Consider the following 26108-nt stretch of genomic DNA (forward strand, 5'->3'; position numbering starts at 1 on the left):
AAAGATTGCAGAAAAAGATTGCAGAAATGAAAGAATTAAAACAAATATGGCAGAAACTAAAGTGAATAGAGCCAATGGAGAGAGTTGCTGGGGTGGGATGACAAATAGCAAAACAGCATTAAAGGAATGTGCAAAGTCAAACAAATATGAACCCATCCAGGCTTTTGACATTAGCTGCAGTCCTGACTCACAGGGAAGTTTCATTCCTAGTACTGATCTTCCCTTTTTCTGCACACACTGTTGTTGCAGAAGGAAACCGTACATATTATAATGTACATCAAGACCTTCCAGTCCTGCCTGCTGTGGGGAAATCTACCAGTGCTGCCAAAGCCAATGGACCATGCCAGGGGGATTTACCAGTGCTGCCAAAGTCAATAGACTTTTGGCTGGCTTACTGCATCTGCCAAGGAAGGGCCAGAAAATCCCCATCACAGATAACAGAACATTGAACATAACTGAACAATGCTGACATTTACACTGCACACAATTATCTTCACACCCCACTTCATACAACCCCATCATCACATCCTTTATTCCTTTCTTCCTCACCTATTTAAGTTCCCCTAAATTTATCTATGCTATTCATCTTAACTATTACACGTGGAAGTAAGTTTCACATTCTAACCACCCTCTTGGTAAAGAAGTTAAAAGCTTTCCTAGGGCAACCATATGATCTAATAAAAGTTGCAAGACATAGGAGCAGAACTAGGCTACACAGCCCATCGAGTTTGCTCTGCTATTCAATCATGGCCGATATTTTCCTATCCCCATTCTCCTGCCTTTTCTTCATTACCCCAGATCCCCTTATTAATCAAGAACCTATCTATCTCTGCCTTAAAGACACTCAACGACCTGACCCCCACAGCCTACTATGGCAAAGACTTCCACAGATTCACCACTGTCTGGCTGAAGAAATTCCTCCTTATCTGTTTTAAAAGATCATCCCTTTAGCCTGAGGTTGTGCCCTCTGGTTCTAGTTTTTCCTACTAGTGGAAACACCCTGTCCACTCTATTCAGGCCTCACATTATCCTGCAAGTTCCTATAAGATTCCCCCCTACCTCATCCTTCTAAACTCCAGTAAGTACAGAGTCCTCAACTGTTCCTCATACATTAAGCTCTTCATTCCAGGGATCATTCTTGTGAACCTCCTCTGGACCCTTCCCAAGGCCAGCACATCCTACCTTAGATACAGGGCCCAAAACTGCTCACAAATACTCCAAATGGGGTCTGACCAGAGCCTTATATGGCCTCAGAAATGAGATAGAGAATCTGGTGAACTGGTGAACAGGAGAACAGGAATTAGAGAATCTAGTGAACTGGTGCAGCAACAATAATCTCTCCCTCAATGCCAACGAAACAAATTGTCATAGGCTTCAGGAAGCATAAAGAAGAACATGCCCTTGTCTACATCAATGGGGACGAAGTAGAAAGGGTTGAGAGCTTTAAGTTTTTAGGTGTCCAGATCATCAACCTGTCCTGGTCCCCCCATGTCGAAACCATAGTTAAAAAGCTCACCAACACCTCTACTTCCTCAGAAGACTAAGGAAATTTGGCAAGTCAGCTACGACTCTCACCAACTTTTATAGATGCACCATAGAAAGCATTCTTTCTGGTTGTATCACAACTGGGTATGGCTCCTGTTCTGCCCAAGACCGGAAGAATTTACAAAAGGTCATGAATGTAGCCTAATCCATCACATGAACCAGCCTCCCAACCATTGACTCTGTCTACACTTCCCACTGCCTCAGCAAAGCAGTCAGCATAATTAAGAGTTCCACGCACCCCAGACATTCTTTCTTCCACCTTTTTCCTTTAAGAGATACAAAAGTCTGAGGTCACATACCAACCGACTCAAAAACAGCTTCTTCCCTGACGCTGTCAGACTTTTGAACAGACTTACCTTGCATTAAATTGATTTTTCTCTACATCCTAGCTATGACTGTAACACTATATTCTGCACCCTCATTTCCTTCTCTATGAACGGTGTGTTTTGTCTACATAGCATGAAAGAAACAATAATTTTCACTGCGTTAATACATGTGATAGTAATAAATCAAGTCAAATCAAAGAAGTACATCCACTCTTCTACTTTAGCTCTCTCAACATGAATGCTAACATTGCATTTGCCTTCCTAGCTGCCAACTGAACCTGCATGTTAGCCTTAAGAGAATCTTGAGCAAGGACTCCCAAGTCCCTTCGTATTTCTGATTTCCTAAGTATTTCCCCATTTAGAAAATAGTCGATGCATACATTCCTCCTTTCAAAGTGCATAACCTCACACTTTTCCACATTGCATTCCATCTACCACTTCTTTGCCCACTCTCCTAACCTGTCCATGTCCTTGAGACCCCGCTTTCTCAATACTACCTGTCCCTCAACATATCTTTGTATCATCTGCAAACTTAACAACAGTGCCTTCAGTTCCTTCTTCCAAATCATTAATGTGTATTGTGAAAAGCTGTTGTCCCAGCATCGAGCCAAGGCACAACACTAGTCACTGGCTGCCAACCTGAAAAAAACTCCTTTATCCCCACTGTCTGCCTTCTGCCAGTCAGCCAATCCTCTATCCATGTCAGGACCTTACCCTTAAAACCATAGGCTCTTATTTAACAGTATCCTGTACAGCACCTTGTCAAAGGCCTTCTGGAAATCTATATAAATTACATCCACTGGTTCTCCTTTATGTAACTTCCTTGTTACCTCCTCAAAGAACGCTAACAGATTGTCAGACATGACCTCCCCTTGACAAAGCTGTGCTGACTCAATCCTACTTTATCACCCACTTCCAAGTATTCTGCAATCACATAGTTAATAATGGACTCTAAAATCTTGCCAATGACCGAAGTCAGGCTAACCGGCCTATTATTTCCCATCTGCTACCTTCCTCCCTTCTTAAACAGCGGTGTTACATTCGCTGCTTTCCAGTCTTCTGGCACCCTCCCTGCCTCCAGTGATTCCTGAAAGATCACCACCAATGCCTCCACAATTTCCTCAGCTATCTCTTTTAGAACCCTGGGGTGTAGTCCATCTGGTTCAGGTGATTTATCTACCTTCAGACCTTTCAAGTTTTTCCAGAACCTCCTCCTTAGTGATGACCACTGCATTCACTTGTGCCCCCGATTCTCCTGGAGTTCTGGCATCCGACTGGTGTCTTTCACCGTGAAGTAACTATTCAGTTCGTCTGCCATTGCTTTGTTTCCTATTATTACGTCACATTTTCAAGTGGTCCAATGCCTACTTTTGCCTCTCTCTTACCTTTCAAATACTGAAAAGAAGAACTCCTTCTATCTTCTTTTATATTACTAGCCAGCTTACACTCAAGTTCATCTTCTCCCCCTTATTGTCTTTTTAGTTGTACTCTGGTTGTTTTTAAAGGCTTCCCACTAATCCTTGCCACTTTATACGCTTTTTCTTTTGATTTTATGCTGTTCTTAACTTCCCTCGTCAGGCATGGATGCCTCATCCTCCCCTTAATATGTATTATGATTTAAATATTGATGTGAACTGAACCAACATTGTAATTAGAAACTACACTCAGACAAGGAAGGATAAGGCTGGTCATAAGGGCCATCCAGATACTCTGCAAGTTTGTAATATCCAGATACATTGGGCAGTATTTGCCCAAAAAAAAGACTAGTGTCATTTTGGGTGAGAAAGCTGGTGTGATTGCTAGTGCAAATCATTCACCCCCCACTTCAGGATGTTCTGCAGATGCTCAGTGATATTCTTGACCCTTGCATCAAGTGGGAAATATACCAAGCAGATGTCACATCTGTGGCTGCAGAAACATCCATCTTTTCCCCTTACAGTGCCCCCTCCCTCCATCGCTATCACTTTCCCATTCTTCCCCTCCCCCCCAATGCAGCTGAGCCACTCATGCCACAGATTTGGCTCCTGGTGCATTCCCAAGAAACCATCTCCTGCAACAGTATCCAAAACAGAAAACCCATTAGAGGGAGAGACACAAATGCAAATGAACCATTATCTGCATCATAGTATAGGAATGATATGTTGTACTCGATTGAGAAGTTTATCCCCAACAAGAGTATTTAACCATCACACCCTGACATTCAAATGGTTTTATCATCGACGAATCCTTCGCCAACAACATCCTGGGGGTTACTATGGCCAGAAACTGAACAGGTCAATCCATATACTGTGGCTACAAATGCAGATCAGAGGCTAAGCATAACGCAGCTAGTAATTCACCTCCTAACTCCCAAACATTTGTCCACCATCTACAAGGCACAAGTCAGGACTGTAATGGAATACTCTCCACTTTCATGAATGAATACAACTCCAACAATCAATAACCTTGACACAATTCAAGACAAAGCAGCCCACTTGTTTAGCACCCCAACCGCAGATATTAACTCCCACCACCACAAAGCACAAGAGTAGCCATGTGAACCATCTACAAGATGCACTGTGGGAAAACCCCAAAGTTCCTTAGGCAGTACCTTCCAAACTCTCAAACCCTACCATCTAGAACTAGGTTTTTCAAAACGTGAGGGTCATGACCCACAGGAATGTTGAAAATGGGTTGTTGATATCCTGTTTAAAAAACATAATGTTCTATTGTGCTTTTCAAAATGGAGAGAGATGTTCTGTGACCCCATTCAACACATCACGAATGTGTTTAAAACATTGTGGGATGTTCTGTGACCCTGGTTAAAAGTAGGATGTTCTGCTTATAGTATGCATTTGTGGAAGGCAATGAGGATCTCTCGACTCACCGATGGCATAGCCAGCATGAAGAGGAAATGCTTAGCATTGCCTGGTACAATCCAAGTTATGTGCATTTTATGAAAGGAGAAAGGTAAGGTGTACAAAGAACAAAGAACAACCCAGCACGGGAAACAGGCCCTTCGGCCCAACGAGCCCGCGCCGCCGCATCGCCCTACACCTATTCTACCCTGCATGTCTATGAATAGGACCCTACTCAGTCAGATTCAGGGAAGAAATAGTGTCAATTTGGTGGAAACCAATTAGCCTAAGAGCACATCTTTGGGGTGTGGGAGGAAACCGGAGCGCCCGGAGGAAACCCACGCAACCACAGGGAGAATGCGCAAACTCCCACAGACACAGGCCCAAATCCATGTGTCTGCACAGCCAGCAGTGCTAGTCACTGAGCTGTTGTGGAGCCCGTCTATCAGTCCAGGATCAAGCACACACACCGACATGAAGTACTAGGCCACTCCTGGACTTCCAAGAGCAGCCCACGCACGACCCGCCGTGTGCATGCCCCTCGCTTGACACGAGGTGGACCTCCACCTGTGGAATAAAGACAAAACATATTAATCATACAGCCTGCCCTTCCGGTGTCTCCCGAGGTTTAACCCTATTTAATAGCCCCTACCATATCCCTCCATACTCGTTTCACTCATGTGCCTATCTAACTGCATCTTAAACGAGTCCAACGTGCCTGCCTCCACCACCCTACTCGGTAGCGCATTCCAGACCCCCACAACTCTCTGCGTAAAGAACCTTCCTCTTACCTCCAAATTATACCTCCCCCCCTCACCCTTAAGTGATGACCTCTTGTGTTCGTACCCAGTCTAGGGAGCAGTCTCTCACTATTAACTCTATCTATTCCCTTCAGTATCTTATATACCTCTATCATGTCCCCTCTCAATCTCCTTCTTTCCAAGGAGAATAGCCCCAGTCTCTTCAGTCTCTCCTCGTAACCCAGTCCCCCCATGCCAGGCAACATCCTGGTAAACCTCCTCTGCACCCTTTCCAGAGACTCCACGTCCTTCCGGTAATAAGGTGACCAGAACTGGACGCAGTACTCCAAATGCGGTCTAACCAACGTTCTGTATAACTGAAGCATTAGACGGCAGCTTTTATACTCTAAGCCCCTTCCTATAAAGGCTAACATCCCATAAGCCTTCCTAACAACGTTCTCCACTTGTGACGCAACCTTCATGGATTTGTGGACCTGCACTCCCAGGTCTCTCTGTACGTCTATACTCCTAATTTTGAATGTATTTTTGAATGTAGAATAAATCCAATTTAAATTGTAATATAGCAGCAGTACAACAGCTTGCCTGGTCAGTGGGTTACAAGGGGCAGCCATTTTGCAAGAATGGGTCACTGGCAAACAAGTTTGAAAAACACTGATCTAGGATAAGTATGGCAGGTACCTAGGAACACCACCAGCTGGAGGTTGTCCTCCAAGCCACTCACCACCCTGATTTTGAAATATATTGCTGTTCATTCAGTGTTGTGGATCAAAACCCTGGAACTCCGTCCCCAAATGCACATGGGTGCACCTAAATTACATGGACTGCAGCAGTTCAAGAATGCAGCTCAATACCACCTTTTCAAGGGCAATAAATGCCAGCCTAACTAGTGAATCCCACATCCCATGAATGAATTTTTGAAAAAGTCCCTCCTTAACCATCTCTGTTAAGATCTTCCTTAAAATCAATTTTAATGACTAAGCATCTAATGTTTCCATCCTGAGCTTGACATTCATTTTTAACCTAAATTATAATTTAAAGACACTATATAAACACAAGCTGTTTTTGTTGTTCTGACCATTATCAACTGACTCCTGCTGGAAAGTGTAAAGTTGTGGATGTCAAAAGAAGATATAATTTGAGTTCATCAAAGAAATCAAATAGGCTCTGCATATCCTTGGTCATCATGTGCCGAAGTTTCAAAGGGTGCTATTTATTCATTTGGGACAAGGTGAAAGACAAATATCTGCTATTAATTTCAGGCTCCTTTGATAAATGCCAGTAAATTAGTCTGACAGAGTTACTAATTATTACATTAAAAGATAGGATAATAAAGTGACAAGTTCCAATGAAAACATCACAGGCAAACAGAAAGTTATGCAGTATTGATTTTAATTGCAAACATATTATATAAAATGACAAGTGTAAAACAAATCTATCAACTAAGCTAGAAAGACAAAATGCTGAAAGCAATATAAGGAGCACTTATCTTGGTTTAACTAATAAAAGAAAACAATGAAACTCAGCCATTTAAAATCTATAACTGGCCTAAGCCTCCCATAGTTAAATAGGTGAACAAATTAGTCAGATTCCTGCTCTTAGTTACTATCCAATAATGTCTGCTGGAAAATGACACATGGAGGTACCAGATGAAGAGAGTGAGGCTTGGCTCTCCATTATCCTGACACATTCATAACTTTGGTTGATAATTGTAAAACAAGCCACAATATCAAGCCAATAACTGTTCTGAAGAAGATCCATACTAAACTTGAAGCGTTGGCTGAAATTTTCCAGTACACATTTGCAGCTGGGATTCCCCAGTACTGTTGAAAGTGGATGGAGTTTTAATTGGAACGCCAAATTTTGCATTCTCACTCACAATGGATCCCACCACAGACAAGACCAGAGAATCCCACCCATTAATTCTACTCTCTCTACAGATGTTGCCAGATCTGCTGAGCATTTTCTCTCCTTTCAGATCCTCCTGAAAATCAATTTTTATGACTACGCATTTAATGTTTCCATCCTTGGCTTGATATTCATTTTTAACCTAATTACACACTAAAGGTGCTACATAAATACAAGCTATTCTTGCAGTTCTGACCATTAAAACACCTTTTATTTTAGATGTCCCGCATCAGCATGATTTTGTTTTAATATAAAGCTACCAGGACCAATGTCATTATTCCCGAGCAGGAGTTAGCATAGTCATTAGGAAAGTAGTCAATAAAATTGAATAACTAGAAAGGACTTTAAAGCTATTGGGATCTTTCAGGACGGGCTACGTTTCTGGCATTGAGAGCAAAAACAGACTCACAAGCTGCTCAAACTCTGTGTTAATCTGATAACATAAAAATTAGTAATTAATTATGTTGCCATTTCTTTCAGGAGTTGAATTGCAATAAACAGAGTGTGGTGTTGTAATTTTAAGTGTTGCATTCTTCTGAAGTTTCATAGGAAGAAAATGTAAGGCTATTCTTCACACCGAAGCATCTGGTTGTTCAGGGCACATGCAGATCCCCCAAGCATAGCTGCATATTCATTCTCATTCGTTGCGGTCATCACTTCATAGTCGTTACTTTCAGTTAAGACTACATTTACAGGGGCCGGATATGGCAGACTTTCATACCTAGCACTGAAAGAAGAAAATAACTTGAATAATTTTCTACAATCTTAAGAAAAGGCAGTTAGTCAAATAGACAAGGCAAGGAAAAGCCAGCAGTTCCATCCCCTCCGGTCCAATGATGCAGCATACTATCATTTCAACCCCTAACCATGCTTCCGTCTGCGGGAGGCGCAAAAACAGAGGAAGAAACTGTAACCAATTTAGAAAATTCTCTGGGAATTTCCTCTCCATAATTTGCCATAATCAAGTAAATTTTATGATACCAAGTTTCCCATGGTGCATTTAATCATAGCTAACTATGATTGAGGATTGGCTATCTAACAGGAAGCAGAGAGTTGGAATAAATGGGTGCTTTTCTAGTTGGCAGTTAGTGACTAGTGGCATGCTGCAGGGATCAGTGCTGGGGCCTCAACTGTTTACCATATACATAGACGACCTGGAAGAGGGGGCTGACTGTAAGGTAACAAAGTTGGCTGATGACACAAAGATGAATGGAAAGCCAATTGCATGGAGGACACGGAAAGTCTGCAGAGAGATCTGGATAGGTTGAGTGAGCGGGCGAGGACCTGGCAGCTGAAGTATAACGTTAGCAAATGTGAGGTTATCCACTTTGGAAGAAATAATAGTAGGATGGAATATTATTTAAATGGTGAAAAGTTGCAGAAAAGTGCAGAGGGACCTGGGGATCCTTGTGCACGAATCGCAAAAGCTCAGTCTGCGGGTGCAGCAGGTGATCAAGAAGGCGAATGGAATATTGGCCTTTATAGTGAGGGGGATAGAATATAAAAGCAGCAGGTCTTGCCGCAACTGTACAAGGCACTGGTGAGGCTGCAACTGGCATACCGTGTGCAGTTTTGGTCCCCTTATTTGCGAAAGGATAAATTGGCCTTGGAGGGAGTACAGAGAAGGTTCAGCAGGCTGATACCGGAGATGAGGGGGTTAGCCTATGAGGAGAGATTGAATAGACTGAGTCTGTACTCGGAGTTTAGAAGGCTGAAGGGGGATCTTATAGAGACTTACAAGATAATGAAGGGGCGAGATAGGGTAGGGGGAGAGAGATTCTTTCCGCTTAGAAAGGAAACCAGAACTAGAGGGCACAGCCTCAAAATAAGGCGGGGGGCGGGGGGGCACAGTTTAGAACAGAGTTGAGGAAGAACTTCGTCATTCAGAGGATGGTGAATCTCTGGAATTCTCTGCCCATTGAAGTGGTGCAGGCTTCTTCGTTGAATATGTTCAAGTCACGGGTAGATAGATTTCTGACAGATGAGGGAATTTTGGGTTATGGGGAGCAGGCAGGAAAGTGGAACTGATCCACTTCAGATCAGTCACAATCTTACTGAATGGAGGGGCAGGCTCAAAGGGCTAGATGGCCTACTCCTGCTCCTATTCCTTATGTTTTTATGTAACTAGGCTAACTAGCACCTTGTTGCAATTACGATTTATAAGATTATGTTTTGGACTATGTCTAAACCTAGGGTCAGATGCCTCTTCCATTTTATGCCCAACAAGCCTAGCTTAGTCAAGGGACATGGAGAGCAAGGTGTGAAGTTCTCACACATCGGAACGAAGGGCAAGTGCAGCTGTGCTAACAATAAGTAGACTTTTGGGCAGAAAAGATCGAGAGAGGGAGAAACTGTAGTTGATGTGGTCAACAGAGAAAAGGGGCAGCAGCTACCGAAACCAGATGCAGGAGACAGATAGTCTCTAGACAGAGAGATACATTCCACAGCCATCTAAAGAGTCTAGGAGATTGGCCCTGGTGTGGCCCGGCAAGAAGGATCATTGGAACATGATTTACTACTGATGGTGGATTTGGCAAACTCTGCAAAAGCTGAGGGAAGCAACTGGTCACTCAAAAGTTACTGTTCAGTGAAACAGGGAAATGTAAACCCACTGGATGGAGGGAGCAGTAGTGGATTGTTTGAACTCTCCATGGAATTACAGTCCCTATAGCAACGTGTGATCAGTATTAAAGGGCAATGCTCCACTCTGCAATTTAAAGTACAAATTATCTACAAAAGTAGTGTTTAGTCAAATGTTTTGATAATTTGTTACAGGAGACATTTTAAAACTAAAGTGTTGTTGTTTCAGGCGCTTCAACTATTAACTGGAAGTTCATATTTATTTTTAAATATGATTGGTCTCTTCTCGGATCATAATCTCGATGAAAAGAAATTGACCTGAAACACTGTTTCTTTCCCCACTGATGCTACAAGATTTGATGTGGATGTGCCGGCGTTGGACTGGGGTAAACACAGTAAAAAGTCTGACAACCTCTGACCTGCAGTTGGTGGCACAGTATTTATGTGGTTCGTCCAGTTAAATTTCTGGTCAATGGTGACCTGGATTTTGGCGGGAGTTCAGCAGTGGTAATGCCATTGAATGCAAGGGGAAGTGGTTAGATTCATTCTCTGAGATGTTGTTGCCCAGCACTTGTGTAGCGCATGTTGTTTCGATTTTGCTGCATGTGGGGCATTGTTGAATCATTACCTGAAGAATTGCAATAGGAGCTGGGCACTGCAACCATATGCAAGCATCTTCACTTCTGAGCTATCAATGGAGGAAATGTCATTAGTGCAGCGGTCAAAAATAGCTGGAATAAAACAGAAATGCTGGAAATGTATGGCAGATTTGTAAAGTGCTGGGCAACAACATCTCAGAGAATGAATCTAACCACTTCCCCTTGCATTCAATGGCATTACCACTGCTGAACTCCCACCAAAATCCTGGTCACCACTCAACAGAAATTTAACTGGACGAACCACATAAATACTGTGCCACCAACTGCAGGTCAGAGGCTGAATAATTCACCTCCTGACTCCCTCATATCCACCATGTATAAAATACAAACCAGGAGCATGACTGAATACTCCCCAATTGTTTCACTGAGTGCACTCCAATAACGCTCAAGGAACTCGACACCATTCAACACAAAGCAGCCCCTTATTTGGCACCTCATCCATTACCATCAACATCCATTTCCTCCACTACCAGTGCAATAGTGTGTACAATTCATAAGACACACTGCAGGAATTCACCAAGACTCTTTGGACAACACCTTTCAAACCCATGACTTCTACCACCTAAAGGAAGAGTAGAAAGCACATGAGACCACTGCAACCTACAATTCCTCTTCCTCCACCCCACAAAGAAACAGATCACCCTGACTTGGAACTATATGGTTGTTCCTACACTGTCACGGTCAAAATCCTGGATAAATCACCTGATGAAGAGACAGCACTCCGAAAGCTCGTGCTACCAAATAAACCTGCTGGATTTTAACCTAGTGTTGTGAGACTTTTTACAATAACTAAAAGATTCCCTGTACCATCTCCAGGACCCTATACCCTCATTAAAGTACCAAGATGGGAATAGGGCCAGTTCACACGAGAAACATGCAAGAAATGTATAGTGGCACTTGTCTGCTGTATTTGGAGGAATGAGAAGTAGAGGGCAAGAAGTTCAAAATCCACATTCTTGAGCCAGAAGCAAATACAACACCAAACCCAGTTCCAAACAGTAACAAGGTGGTGATTGGCAACTCTACTGACTGTGCACCTTTGGACTTCGAAGCACTACTGAAGTCCATTAAACTTGAAGTTTCCTAACATTAGGGAGGGTGGCTGTGTAGACCCTGCAGATATTATAATGAAGTAGGAACATGGGGCGGAGTTTTGTATTCTGTTCTAAAACCACGAGCTGCTTTTTCCTCTAATAGTTGCACATTTGGTTACAAAACATGCGAGTTCCACTTCCCATTTCAGTCACAGCCGCTTTTAAAACTGAAATGGATAATGGACTCATTTATCAATTGTCCAGGTGTCACAATAGAAGAGGTTTGCATTGTGGAAGAAAGAGAAGGAAATGAGTCAATCGGCCTTGGTAATGCAAAGCCCTCGTGATTTTTTGTGTGAATCAGTATTTAGGTTTCATGAAGGTTGAAGCCCCGCATATTTATTTCTGACTTCCTCATAAGGATGAGATGGCCTTTAATTCATCCACTTAAAGAGATCCTAAAGCTATCTTACTACAGCATGCAATTGTTCCATGAGTAATTCCAGAAGGTTTTCCTGAACCCTTTACAATCTCACACCGTCACTCCTCAGACTTCTTTCTAGGCTGAAAAGACTTTAAGGCCATAAGAGAAAGGAGCAGAATCAGGCCATTTGGCCTGTCGAGTCTCTCCGTCATTCAATCATGGACAATAGTCCAAGCCTATTATGATCAGCCTTATGGCCCTTCTGTACGCTGCATACAGTATTTGAATGATCCTCCAGCTTCTCAGCAAATGGAACATCGGAAATAGGGAGCAGGACTGGGCTATTAGCATGGCTGATCATTTGCCTCAATGTCACTTTGCCCCGCCAACTCCATATCTGTTGATTTTCCAACTTGAACGTGCTCAATGATTGAGTTTCCACAGCTCTCTGGATTACAGAATTCCAGTGATTCACTAGCCTTTGAGAGAAGAAATTCCTCCTCATCTCAATTTAAATAGCCTATCCCTTAATTGAAACTGGACACTTCATTCAAATAAAGTTTGAGCAGAGCACTACAAAATTTAATCATTATCTTGCATACATTCGAGGGGAGGCAATGGCCTAGTGGCATTACCATTAAACTATTAATCCAGAAATTCAGCTAACATTCTGGGGACCTGGGTTCAAATCCCACCACGGCAGATGGTGGAATTTGAATTCAATAAAAAAAATCTCAAATTAAGAATCTACTGATGACCGTGAAACCATTGTTGATTGTTAGAAAAACCCATCCAGGTCACTAATGTCTTTTAGGGAAGGAAATCTACCATCCTTACCTGGTCTGGCCTACATGTGACTCCACAGCCACAGCAATATGGTTGACTCTCAACTGCGCTCCAAGACCAACTAGGGATGGGCAATAAATGCTGGCCAGCCAGTGACACCCATGTCCCATAAACAAATATATTTTCACTTTTTAAACGAGAGAGTTCAATGTCCTATTAGCTAGGTTGTTTAAAATTAAGCATATTGAAACTCCTGGATGAAACACCTTCACCTGTTACTTATTTCACAACATTTAGGCAGTAGGTGTGTCACATATTACTGCATCTGATGTGTAGTATTTCACACCTGTTTGCATTAACTGCCATTTGCCACTGTTCTGCACACCTACATATCACGTGCAACTTATTCAATAACTTCTGAATTGCCTCTTCCGATTCCATTGATTCAGCGGCACGGTGGCACAGAGTAGTACTGCTGCCTCACAGCACCAGGGAACTGGGCTCGAATCCCGGCTTGGATCACTGTCTGTGTGGAGTCTGTACATTCTCCCCGTGTCTGTGTGGGTTTCCTCTGGGTGCTCCAGTTTTCTCCCACAGGCCAAAGATGTGCGGGTTAGGTTGACTGGCCATGTTAAGAATTGCCCTTAGTATCCTGAGATGCATAGATGAGAGGGATTAGTGGGTAAAGATGTAGGGATACGGGGATAGGGCCTGGGTGGGATTATGGTTGGTGCAGACTCGATGGGCCAAATGGCCTCTTTCTTGACTGTAGGGTTTCTATGATGATTTCTATGATTCACTTAATTTGATATCAACTGCATCGAGTTTCTGAAACCAGTGCATTGAATGGCAGTGGTAGAACCTGCCCACTACTCTGATCGAAGTAACTGTTCTTTCCTGCCCTTCAGCTAGCTGGCTGGTATTCAACGTCAGTGTGACTGTTTGGCAGTGTACACATGCTTCCCACCATCCTTCTCAGATGCCTGCATGTGGCAAGGTGCCCTTCAGGCAGCAGAGGAAATAATCCAGAGCAAAGTTCCTATCAGGATTTAGCTGCCTTGAAGGGAATGCTATTTCAACTTCATGAGATTCCTGGAAGGCACAGTAGCCAGTTATCACATGCAATCCTATAACTCAGTACTTAGGAGAAGTACAAGGCTAGTGTAAACACTGCATTCAAAACACAGAAGCACCAATTCAAAAAAAACAGTAGGGATATAAGAACAGTTGCACCAAACAGTAGTTAGCACTGCTGCCTTGCAGCACCAGGGCCCAGGTTCTATCCTAGCCTTGGGCGGCTGAGGAGTTTGCAAATGGTTCTTGTGTTTGTGGATTTCCTCCGGGTGCTTCAGTTTCTTCCCACAGTAAAAAGATGTGCGGGTTAGGTTGATTGACCATGCTAAATTGCCCCTTAGTGTCATGGGGATGAGCAGGGTAAATATATGGGGTTACTGAGTAGGGCCAGGCTTGGATTCCTGTAGGTGCAGGTTCAATGGGTTGAATGGCCTCCTTCTGCACTATAGGGATTCTTGGACTTCTATGACTTGTGTGCCCAACAAATACTTGCATATGGATAGTACCTTTAATAAAGTAAAATAGCTCACATAGGCAGCAACACAAAGAAATAAATGGCAAAACAAAGAAAAAGATTAGGAGGGCTAATAAAAATCTGTCAAGGAGATAGCAAGAAATAAACAGTTACAAGTTACGAGCATCACTGCTAGGATTTCTTCCGACAGGCAAAAAAACAGGGACTGCAATTCAAGGGAAAAAGAGAATTGCAGGTATTAAAAATGGAATTTGACTTATTCAGTCATCTTAAAGCTAAGTGTCCTATAGGTAAATCTTAGGCAATGAAGGAGACTATGCACCTACCTTGGCAATTCATACAAGTGTCCTAAAGAAAAGAACAAAAGTTCAATTAGAATATTAAGGCAACAAGCTACAGTAAACATTAAATCCTTTATAACAGATAATTGGACACAATATGGGACACAAGGATACAATGAATGGAACACAATCAGCACAGTCAGAAAGTTAGAAAGAATTTGACAAAAATGGCACGTTTATTATTTTAAAATTCCAGACAACAGGACAAAGCAGATAAAACAAAGTTACTTCAAAGCATTACACTACGCTGATGTCACCACATTTAGAGCAAGAGGTATATAACACCATGGCAGATGGTTATTCCCAAGAAGATTGGGCACAGGAATATTAGGCCAACGTGGTGCCCATGATAATCAGTGGTGAGGGCACTGGGAATGGAAGCTTGACATAAAGTGTGTGTTAGGCTTATTAGGCCTACACGTCGCATGCAAATAAAATATTTGCATTATTCACCCAGAAGATTTGAGCTGCATTCCAGCCAATTTTTAATTTTTAAAATATTTAGATTACCATCTTTTACACCCATCCCCAAACCTTCACCCGACTACTTTTATTGCCTGTAATTTTTAAGATCTCTATCTTGTGGTCTATAGTTTGTTCAGTAGTAAGAACAGAGAGCACAATAAGCAAACAGATTGGTACTTTGGTAAATGTGGGAGTTAGGTGAAGGGGGAGAGGGTCGTATGTTTTTCTTTTACAGAGGAGGGATTTAACTGAGAAACAACATAAATAAGTGAAGTCCACATCATTCCAATAAAGTAACAAGTAAGCAAAACAGGGCAAAGTAAAGTTAGCATAAAGGAGGAAGTCGTTAGCATTCTTATAGAATAATTTTTTGGTTAAAAAAGGAGTAAATAAGGGGCTTCAAGGTAGTCATGGCAGGAGAGTTTGCACCTGTAGTACGCTCTTCTTGTGCTATGTTGAAAATCATGGAAGCTTCTGAGGTCCCTGAAAAGAAGAGCAGATAGGGTAGTGATAGTGGGAGATTTCAATTTCCCCAACATTAACTGGAGTCATAATGTGAAAGGTTTACAGGGAGCAGAATTCTTAAGATGCATCAAGGAGAACTTTTTAAGCTGGTACACAGAAGATATTATAAAAGGAAAAACCAGGTGCAGTCATGTACTTAATTTTAAATAACAAAGCAAGGCAAGTGGTTGAAGTATCAGTGGGGGAGCATTTTGCTGATAGCGATCATAACGCTGTTAGATTCAATATATGGGAGACAAGGATGATCAGAAATCGAAGTTCTAAACTGGGAGAAGGCTGATTTTAATAAGATCAGATATGATTTGGCCAGAGTGAACAGGGAAGAGACGCTTCTGGGTAAATCTGTGACAGAATAGCAGGGGGCATTCAAGAAGAAAATAGGGAAAGTACAGGGCCAGCATGTTCCAATAAAGAGAAAGGAATGGTGGGGGGGGGGAGCGGGGACGGTTGCAGAGACCAACAAATCCAAGGAACCCTGGATATCAAGGGATATGCTGCATTGGATAAAGTGGAAAGAGAGGTTTATGGCAGATATAGAGGAGTCAAAAACGCGCAGACACAGGGAGAATGTGCATGTGCCACACAGACAGTCACCCAAGCCAGGAAATCAATGAGGAGGAGTTGGAGAAATTTGGTTTGTTTTCACTGGAACAGCAGAGGTTGAGGGGAGAGACCTGATAGAACTCTACAAAATTATGAAAGACAGAGTGGATGGTCAGGAGCTTTTTCCCTGGGTGGGAGTCAATTATTAAGGGGCATACATTTAAAGTGCGAGGGGCAATGGTTAAAGGAGATGTACGAAGCAAGCTTTTACACAGAGGGTGATGGGTGCCTGGAACTCGCTGGCAAGGGAGGTAGTGGAAGCAGATACGAGTGTGGCTTTTAAAGGGCGTATGGACAAATACATGAATAGGATGGGAATGGAGGGATATGGTCCCCAGAAGGATAGGGGATTTTAGTTCAGTCGGGCAGCGCGGTCAGCGCAGGCTTGGAGGGCCGAAGGGCGTGTTCCCTGTGCTGCAATTTTATTTGTTCTTTATTCTTTGAATCTGAGTCCTGATGTTGTGAGGCAGCAATGCTAACTACTGCGCTACTGTGCCACGCAAAGTAATATACTGGGAAAGGATAAACTAGGTAAAGGAATACATGATGAACGGCACCAAAGATCAAAAAGGATCTTGATGCGCATGTACACCAATCCCTTAAGGTAGTAGGGCAGCTGGATAAAGTGGTTAAAGTATATGGTATAGCTGCCTTTATTAGCCAAGGCAGAGTGTTTAAGAGCAAGGAGATTATGCTGGAATTATACAAAACACTGGTTAGGCCACAGAATGTATTGTGTGCAGTTCTGGAAGCCTTATTATAGGAGGAATGTGATAGCACCAGAAAGGGTGCAGAGAAGATTTATCAGGATGTTGCCTGGGCTGGAGGGCATGGAGAGAGATTGTATAGACTGGGGTTGTTTTCTCTGGAGCAGAGGAGACAGAGGGCGGATGTGCATAAAATTATGAAAGGCATAGATAGAGTTGACAGAAAGAAGTATTTTTCCTTGGTGGAGGGATCAATGGCCAGGGGGCATAGATTTAAGCTAAGGAGCAGGAGATTTAAAGGAGATGCAAGGAATATTTTCCCTCGAAGGGTAATGGGAGTCTGGAACTCACTTCCCGAAAGGGTGGTGGAGGCAGAGACCCATAAAACATTTAAGAGTTATTTAGATGTGCACTTACAATGCTGAAGCATACACGGATATAGTTTAAGTGCTGGAAAATGGAATTTGAATAGTTGGGTGCTTTGTTTTTAACTGGCACAGATGCAATGGGCCTTTTTCTATGCTGTTGACCTCAGTGCCTCTAACCCTGTGACCACCCCATGCTCCTTGACCCACAACACCGATAGTGGAATCCCCATGCCACGAAACACATCTTAACTGGCTGTTTGAGAGTCTCACAGTGTCTCGTGAGCACCAGTGGCATATCCTGATCATTCTCGTGGGGCTAGCAGAGCTGACACAGTTCATGTCTCCGCCTGATATGCGTGCACATTTCAGTGGATATTGCTAGATAACGATCAGGCGTGGAAGTTAAGGCTATTTGTTCTTCATTCTAGCCCAAGCACACTGAGATTAAATGCCCCTTCTGTTATCCTGGCTATTGTACCACAGCTATTCTTAGTAGGTTAGTTTCAAAATAACCTACACTCTTACCTATCTGCATCCTTTTCCACAGCACAATGCCGATAACGATGACCGAAAATATCAATATGATCACAGTAACTGTCAGCACAAATACCCAGACTGGAATTTTCATATTGTTGAATTCTAGAAGAGATAGTCATAGTAATTAGTGCAAATACATTCACATACCAAGTACTAATTTTTAAAAAGAAACTATTTATTGGATTAGTTTTAAAAGGGCAATGATACCCCCGAAGGATGATGAGTCCTAGTTTCCAGTGCACATGCTCCAAAGCTGGGATAGTATTGAAGAAGTGCTCGAATGTCCAAAGGATGTTCTCCTGATCCACCAGAATTTCTACAGGTTCACAGAAGCTTCAGAGCAATAGCACTGATGCTGCTACTGCAGAGTTTCTGTAGACTTTGTGAAGTTATAGCAATCAGCAGGACATTTAGAATCATAGAAACCCTACAGTACAGGAGGTAATTCAGCCCAACGAGTCTGTACCAACCATAATCCCACCCAGACACAATAACCAGAACCCCATGCCTTTACCCTGGCTAGTCCCTCTGATACTAGGGTCAATTTAACATGGCCAATCCACCTAACCCACACATCCTTGGACTGTGGAAGGAAACTAGAACATCCAGAGGAAACCCACGCAGACACAGGGAGAAAGTGGAAACACAATATGGATAATGACCTGAAGTCAGGATTCAGCATGGGTCCCTGGCACTGTGAGGCAGCAGTGCTAACCACTGTGCTGCCTGCATCAGAAATTCAACTCCAAAATGATTTTGCCCACATGCATATGAAATTTAAAGAAGATTCTTTCATGAGAAATATCATCCTTAAAGTGGTTTTTGCACTGCATCTGACTTCTGTGGCTCTGTCTGAGGAAAGCAGAAAAAAGTCAGTCTAGCTGTTGTTTACTAACAGAAAACATTTGAGGAATGACTAGAAACACTTAGAATGTATCTCCATCAAACAATGTTACAGGATAGCCTTATTAATTCGTATGGTGGTGTTATATCTGCCTTTCATGTGTGTACTGGTACAGCTGCACTTTACTGACATGTGACTGTCTTAGACTGATTAACTTTTCAAAGAGTAAATTGGGGAGGGCGATTTTGAGCCAGCATTAGCAGTGCATGGGATCACTGACACGGGAGCAAAATTCAGTGAGTGAGAAAATGCGAATCTCGCCAATGAGATCACGATTTCCAATCCTCCTCACCAACAGAGTATTGTGAAAAATGTCGTGGAAGGCCAAGAACCTCAATCTAATACATTACCATATCATTAGCGAGCGCTCACTCCCTGACTTTCCCCAGCACTGAACGTGGTGTTCAGTGAACATGAACATGACGTCATGCCACTGCCACTTACAACAGCGCACCTGGTGACCTCATCTCCAAAGGAGAGCTCTCAGGTCAACCTTATCTTCTCAATGCCAGTCACAAAGGGGACAAATGGAAAGGACGAAGGGGACCCAGAGAAGTCCAACTCAGGGCTGAGGTGCTACCTTTCCTCATGAGATCTGAAGGCCCTCTCACTGGAGGGTACGGGAGTCAATTGCTGAGAGATTTTAACTCCATACTCGGAGTTAAAGCTAAATTAGTTGAGAAGTTTTTAGTGAACCTTGAAAAGCTGTGCTATCATGCGAAATAGGTGTAGCTTAAGGTTCTCCAGTTTGAATTCATCTGTGTTTGCTGGGACAGAGTACTGGTTGCAGTTTGGGCTTCATCTGTTTTTCATAAACAGAGAAGCCCTGGAAGCAATTTTGTGCCAATAGGGCTCAGGAGTGGTTCTGAGGAGCTAGAAGGGTAGTGGAAGGTCGCTGGTTCTATGCTGCAAAGGGTTAGGACTCAGAAGAAGTCCCTAAAGTTACTTATAGCTTCGTATAGCTGGGAGACTGGAATTTGGTGAAACCTAAGGCAGTGTCAACTTAGTAAAGCTAGTGGTATTTGAAAGAGATGGAAGTGCGACAATAACTAGAGGCAGGGGTGCAACTCTGTGAATCCTGTGGTATGCAGTCTCAGGAGAAGAGATTGAACTTTTGGGAGGTAAACAGTCCTTGAGGCAGTCTAAATCAAAAACAACCTTTGAGGGAATTTAGCAGCTAAATCTTCAAAAGTTAAAATCCTTTCAGAAGGATACAGAGTTTTAACAAGATTTTGTGACTCACAGCAGTCACTGATGTCTGGGTGGGTTGCTGAGAAATCCACGAGCTCTGCCTTGGTTACATTTGCCATTTAACGTGCAGTGTGCTGTCTCTGAGCAGTTTGCCCATTAACTCATACTTACCTCCTATTAATTCTGAATGTTAGAGCACTAGATGAATATTGTAGATTGTTTTATTTTTCTGATTTTATATAGTAAAGTTTATATTTATTTAAAACCAGGGTTTTTGTGGCGTTATTCTCCAAGTACCTGGAATTTCAAACTTTGTCCATTTTAAACAAAGTTATGTTCTCAAACTAGATCATAACGATTAGAGAACGGAAAGGGCGCAAAGAAGATTTGCAAGGATATTAGAAAGGAATGGGTATACATAATCCAAAAGGAAAGAAATACCTGCTGCAATGACAGTGACTTCTACCAATTTTCAGTGGACAGGGAAAAAAAATTGTCATTAAATTCTAGGACATCAAAAAATACCTTCAAGCAAAATATCCAAACTGTGGAAAAATTCAGCTCATACAGACCAAAGTTAAAATCCACAATTTCAATTCCTCCAAATAAAAATACAAATGTTCCCCTATTAAACACTGGCTTCTTATCAGCATAGGATGTAGCCAATCCCAATTTGATGGCAGCAAGTTAATTGCACAATGCTTTCCTTATGGAATTGATTTTCATCATTATTCATTATCCACTGTAACACTGACCTGGAGTTGTCACACACTTTGGATAAGGGTGCTTTAAGACATTTCAACTTCAGATAAATGATCACACATTGTGCGCAATAGGTATAAATCTGCTTGAGGATGATCTTTGCCTAATTTCTCAACCCCAAGTCGTTCACTGTAATTCAAAGTCACGGGTTATTGTTCCCAGAATATTTGCTCCTTTGTGTCCTTAAATGTATCTTCTCAATGTCCCTACATCCTTCTACAAATCTTCTTATTTTATTTGCTCCAACTCTTACATGATTTTCCATCTATCTCTTTCATACTGATATTGAAACACTCAATGTTTAATGCAGCATGATCTGGACAACATTGGACTCTTAAATGGCAAGTAACTTCCATGTCACACAAGTACCAGGCAGAGACCATCTCCAGCAAGACAGTATCTAACCATCTGTCCTTGATATTTAATGACGTAACTATCACTGAATCCCCCACTATCAACATCCTGGAGTTACCATTGATGAGAAACTGATCTGGAACAGCCATTTAAATACCGTGGCTGTAAGAGCAGTTCAGAGGCTGGGAATTCCACAGTGAGCCACTCAGTTCTTGACAATTCAAGGTCGACAAGGCCCAATTCCAGACGGTGACGGATGTCTCCAGGTACAGGACAGCCTCTTTCCAGAGGGACTGTTGTGGAGCGCAGACATGGCTACATCTCCTAACAGTCTCTAGAGATACAGTGCGCTCCAGCCCATGCCCCACAACAGTCTCTCAGGATACAGCACAGCCCTGTCTGCAGTCAATCATAGTCCGAGTACAGTGAAGTCCCAATAGCCCACCCTACCCTAGTCCCACCTGCAAGATCAATTTTGCCAGCGACCAGGGGTCAGAGCAGCAGTGAGAGATGGCAGCAACAGTGAAAGACAGGCGAATGCTGTGTGCATGCAGCTCAATGTCGTGCATGAAGTGAAGGTGAGCACTATTTTTAAATTCATTTATGGGACATGGGTGCTGCTGGCTGGCCAGCAATTATTGGCCATCCCTAATTGCTCGAGGGCAGTTGAGAGTCAACTACACTGCTGTGGCTCTGGGATCCCAAGTAGGCCAAACCAAGGAAGAATGACAGGTTTCCTTCCCTCAGGGACATTAGTTAACCAGATGGATTTTTCTGACAATTGGCAATGGTTTCATGGTCATGAGTAGATTCTTAATTCGAGATCTTTTTTGAATTCAAGTTCCACCATCTGCCACAATGGTATTTAAACCCGGGTCCCCAGAACAGTAGCTGAGTTCCTGGATTGAGTCCTGCAATAATAGCACTAGGCCATTGTCTCCCCCTAACTTATGTCCAGTCATAATCAGACTGGTCTAATTAGCTGCTGACATGGTACTAAATTATGGGAGAAGGGATGATTCTGGGGAGGTGTGGTTTTAATGAGTATGCGTAACATGCCAATGAAGGCAAATGGAACTGCCCACATTGATCAGCAAGAGAGTTGACCAGCCATTATGCTGCCAGAGTCCTGAGGGAAGTTCCAACTTATTTTCATGCCAGTAGACAACTGACTTTTGGCCTTGCACCAATTTTGCATTCCTGCCTGCCATGATTCTCGCACTGACAGGGTTGGAAAATTCCAGCCAAAGACTCTGTGGCCAAGAGCAAAAGGCCTGACTTTAAACTGAACTCTGAGTGCAGCAAACACCTCTTACAGCAGCTCCATGCAAAGGCACTTCTCAATATGATGAACTTATGACCATTTTGTTTCAAAACAACTTACTTTTGTTTCAAAACATTTGAGAAATTGTGTTGGCTTTCTTACATCTGGACATTTCTTTTCACTGCTCATCATTTTTGCCAGTGTGCTGTATTTATTGAAGGACACAGCCAGAAATTCAGATGCAGATTGTGAAAGAATTTTCACTTGTTTTGCAGGATCTTCTGTGCAATATCCACCAAATTTCACCGCAAGAAGTTTGGGCCTTGGTTATTTTAATTAGAGTGGCAGTGTCCTTTATGTGCTAAAAGAGTTAAAAACAGGGATTTAACTCCAGACTCTGCTGTAGAAATTGGTATGTATTACAATAAGCCCCTCGAATATGGAAAAAGCACCTTCTTGCAGAACCAGGAGCAGGTGTGCTCTCCCAACTCTACAGAGGTGCAATATTCTTCCCCCATTGGCCTACTCAAACACCCTTGAGATGCAACTCAGTGACAGTGTCAGTGAAGCGGACAACTTAACATTCTCAACTCACAGCAGCTCGCCTCAATCATTCAGATGAGGCAAGAGAACCAGTTTCTATCAATCTTCAGTCCTCCTGCAATGGACCAAAACAAACACTCTGCTGCCGGTGAAAATGCTCAATGGTACTCTCATATCAGACAAAAAGGAAGTGCATCATCTGAAATTGTGATGGAAAATATTAACGTATTGAAGGAATTCTGATTCCTATCCATCAGTTTTAGATTAAATAGTCCAGTCCAATAGTCCAATTTAGGATTTCACAAACTGGTCTGTGAAGCAGTCCAATGATTTCTACTCCAGGTATCAAAATTTTGACTTTTAAAATCAGAGTTAATTTCTTCCACATTATTTTTATCAATTTGCTGTGACTCCACATCCAAGCATATTGAATTCAAAATCTCTCAGTGGCCTTGCTAACTTACTTTATTTTATCTAGCACTACATCCCAAGTCACCTTTCACTCTTATCTCCACAATAGCATCATCATCTGTCAGGCATCACTGCATTCTGAACTCTGTTTCAAAAGAAATCCATCCCTGTAGACCATGATCGTCTTTCATCAGGAATAGTCCCAGTGGAACATTCTATCTCCTGATGTAAGCAAACATGCACAGCGTAAGATTCTTATATCCTTGTCAGCATCACAGGGGGCCTGAGGTGGAGGATTTGCATGGAATAGTGGCCTTTAATCAATATCTCAGGTACTTTACCAATTTCTAAATACGTGTCACCATTTTGCAGCCAAGACAAAGTCATATTCCATCTTTTTCTCATTATCTGGAAAGGGACTGCTCTTTGCTAATCAGGGACACGTTGGTTATAAAATTTATAGAGAAGTGAGATCACCTGGTAGGTCTTCATCTGGGCCTCTGGGAGCTAAATAGCTTATTCCTATCTATGGGTCTGGCAAGTACAAATCCAGGATGCACACAGCCTGTTTCTTTGAGTGTCTTGTCCACACTTGGATGGCTGGCACGCTTGGCCAAGAATTTCGTACCATTGCAGTGCATTCCTGCAAAATGCAGGTGTAAACACGAATAATTCTACTCCAAGTGGTTGAAAACAATTGGCAAAGTACTAAACCACTGACACTACTGATCAACATCAAATAGGATTGTCCACCAAAGCTTTTTCACATCGACATTCACTTCAAAAGCCTCCACAAAATCTAACTTTAATACCTGTGTTTCCCCCAGTAACCTTCCTCCAAACATTGATTGGTGTCTGATCCCCCTTTTGTAAACCTTCATAATCATTTTGTTATATCAAAGGTGCCATGCTGATGAAGATATTATAGCAGCACAGAAACAAGAATAGGCTATTTAGCTCCCTGCGTCAGCTCCACCATTCAAATGAAATCGTAACTAATCTATAAACTAATTCCATATATCAGCCTTTGTCCTATATCTCTCTATATCTTTAATAGATTTTTGTTACCCAAAATCAGATTTAAAATTTACAACTAACCTAGTGCCAACTGCCTTTTGCAGAAGACAATTCGGAACTTCTGCCACCCTTTATATGCAGTAGTATTTCCTAATTGCATTCCTAACAGGTTATGCTCTATTATTTAGGCTAGGCCCCTTAGACCTAGACTCAAGGGCCAGTCTGTCTCTATCTTCCCTATCTCTTCTCACAATACTGAGTAAGAGGGATGAAAGGTAGATAAGTATAGTTCTTGATTTTCAGCAACAGAAAATAAAGCATCAAGAGTCAAACTGTGATCGTATCCATGATACGCTCTTAACCCACCCAAATTGACTGGGCAAAATGAATTGTAAAGCTCCTCTTACTTATTTCTCTTTTCACAAGGAAGGAAATAATTTTAATCTGAACTCAACCAGTGTGTTATTACTGCCCTCTGCTGCTCATCTGTCACCTAACAGTGACTATCATTGAGAAATATCTTACATCAATTCTTCAAGCGAAAAGGTGACATAGAATGGATCACAGTTTGTAAGAGAGTGAATGGTGTAGAAGAACATTACAAGAGGAGGAAAGAATTGATGATGGAAAGTTCCTCTTCAGGCAAAGAGTAGTCAGGGTTTGAAATTAACTCCTGGGTATGGTCACGAAGGCCAAAACCCTACAATCCTTAAAATAAGAAAGAATGGATACTGTAATGGAGGAAGAATTGGAGTAATATTTTTAATGTTCAAGCTAAAATACACTGAATGACCTTCCTCATTTGTGTGTTATCTTGTAAAAGAGCAAGGAATGTCCCTGTGAGAGACAACATAAACTCTCAGATGTACGTCAAAACAATGTAAAGCTTTCATCACCTTCAGACTTTGGTTCAGTAATATTAAAGTAGTAGAAAGCTACATTAGATACAGTGAAATCAGGTCCATCAAACTGGTCCGAAAGCTCAGGGTCTTTCAAATCTATTGCAAATCCAAACTCACATTTGTCAGTATTGTCCATCTATCTTAATCTTAAAACAGTTTGGAGCTGCCTACTTAAATGTCTTCACATCTTTGATCAGTTAATCACTTGCCTTTCAACTCATCTATAACCGCATGAAGGGAGGGCATGTGTAAAAAAAAGTATAAACAACCATAAAACTGGCTTGTCGTTTCGTTTTCCTAACTGATCGACCTTGAGTATTGATTGCTGTATGACAGTGTAGGATTCTCGTCCACTAAACATGATGGGTACACCATCCACTCATTTGGATTAGACAGTAGAAATCTTTGAGTTTTTTGGCAATTTAGAGATGTAAACTCTAAGTAAAATAATATTATGCAACATTAGTACATATTATTGCATATTAAGCAGCATGAGGTGCAACAGCATCTGAATGTCCAGTTGTCATGCCCTTACATTCTGGTCTTGGTTTCAAAAGAAATCTTTCTTTGCACTCGTGCCTTCATTTGCACATCTGAAATGTCTTCTCAGTAGCATGGAGGATCTGGGGTTGAGAGTTAGTCATGCTATTCTGTCTTTTTCAAAAGGAGAAATACCAGTGAAATGACATTTTGAAAATCATGCTAAATGAAATAGAATAGCTGAAATTGAATAACAATCTTACCATGCATAGGGTTAATTACAGGGAGCACGCTACCCGGAGCTCGAGTTGAAGGTAAAGCTGGGGAA

At 42.2% G+C, this 26108-nt stretch overlaps 1 protein-coding gene across 2 annotated transcripts in view; it reads right to left on the reverse strand.

Annotated features, from left to right (window-relative positions):
* Positions 1-6836: 6836 nt before the first annotated feature.
* Positions 6837-26108, reverse strand: part of LOC145342159 (uncharacterized) — a 28786-nt gene continuing 9514 nt past the window's right edge. Inside the window, exons 3-7 of one of the 2 annotated variants that reach the window (XM_080187451.1) lie at positions 26044-26100; positions 17941-18054; positions 15642-15695; positions 14733-14754; positions 6837-8101 (exon numbers count right to left, since the gene is read on the reverse strand). In XM_080187451.1, the coding sequence (XP_080043577.1) occupies positions 7939-8101; positions 14733-14754; positions 15642-15695; positions 17941-18054; positions 26044-26100 (410 nt within the window). In that variant the 3' untranslated portion in view covers positions 6837-7938. The remainder of the gene's footprint in view (positions 8102-14732; positions 14755-15641; positions 15696-17940; positions 18055-26043; positions 26101-26108) is intronic. The other variant, XM_080187452.1, reaches the window with a different exon arrangement.

This window comes from Carcharhinus amblyrhynchos, chromosome 4 (genome assembly GCF_965287045.1).
Source record: "Carcharhinus amblyrhynchos chromosome 4, sCarAmb.v2.hapA, whole genome shotgun sequence".
NCBI classification, from domain to species: Eukaryota; Metazoa; Chordata; class Chondrichthyes; order Carcharhiniformes; family Carcharhinidae; genus Carcharhinus; species Carcharhinus amblyrhynchos.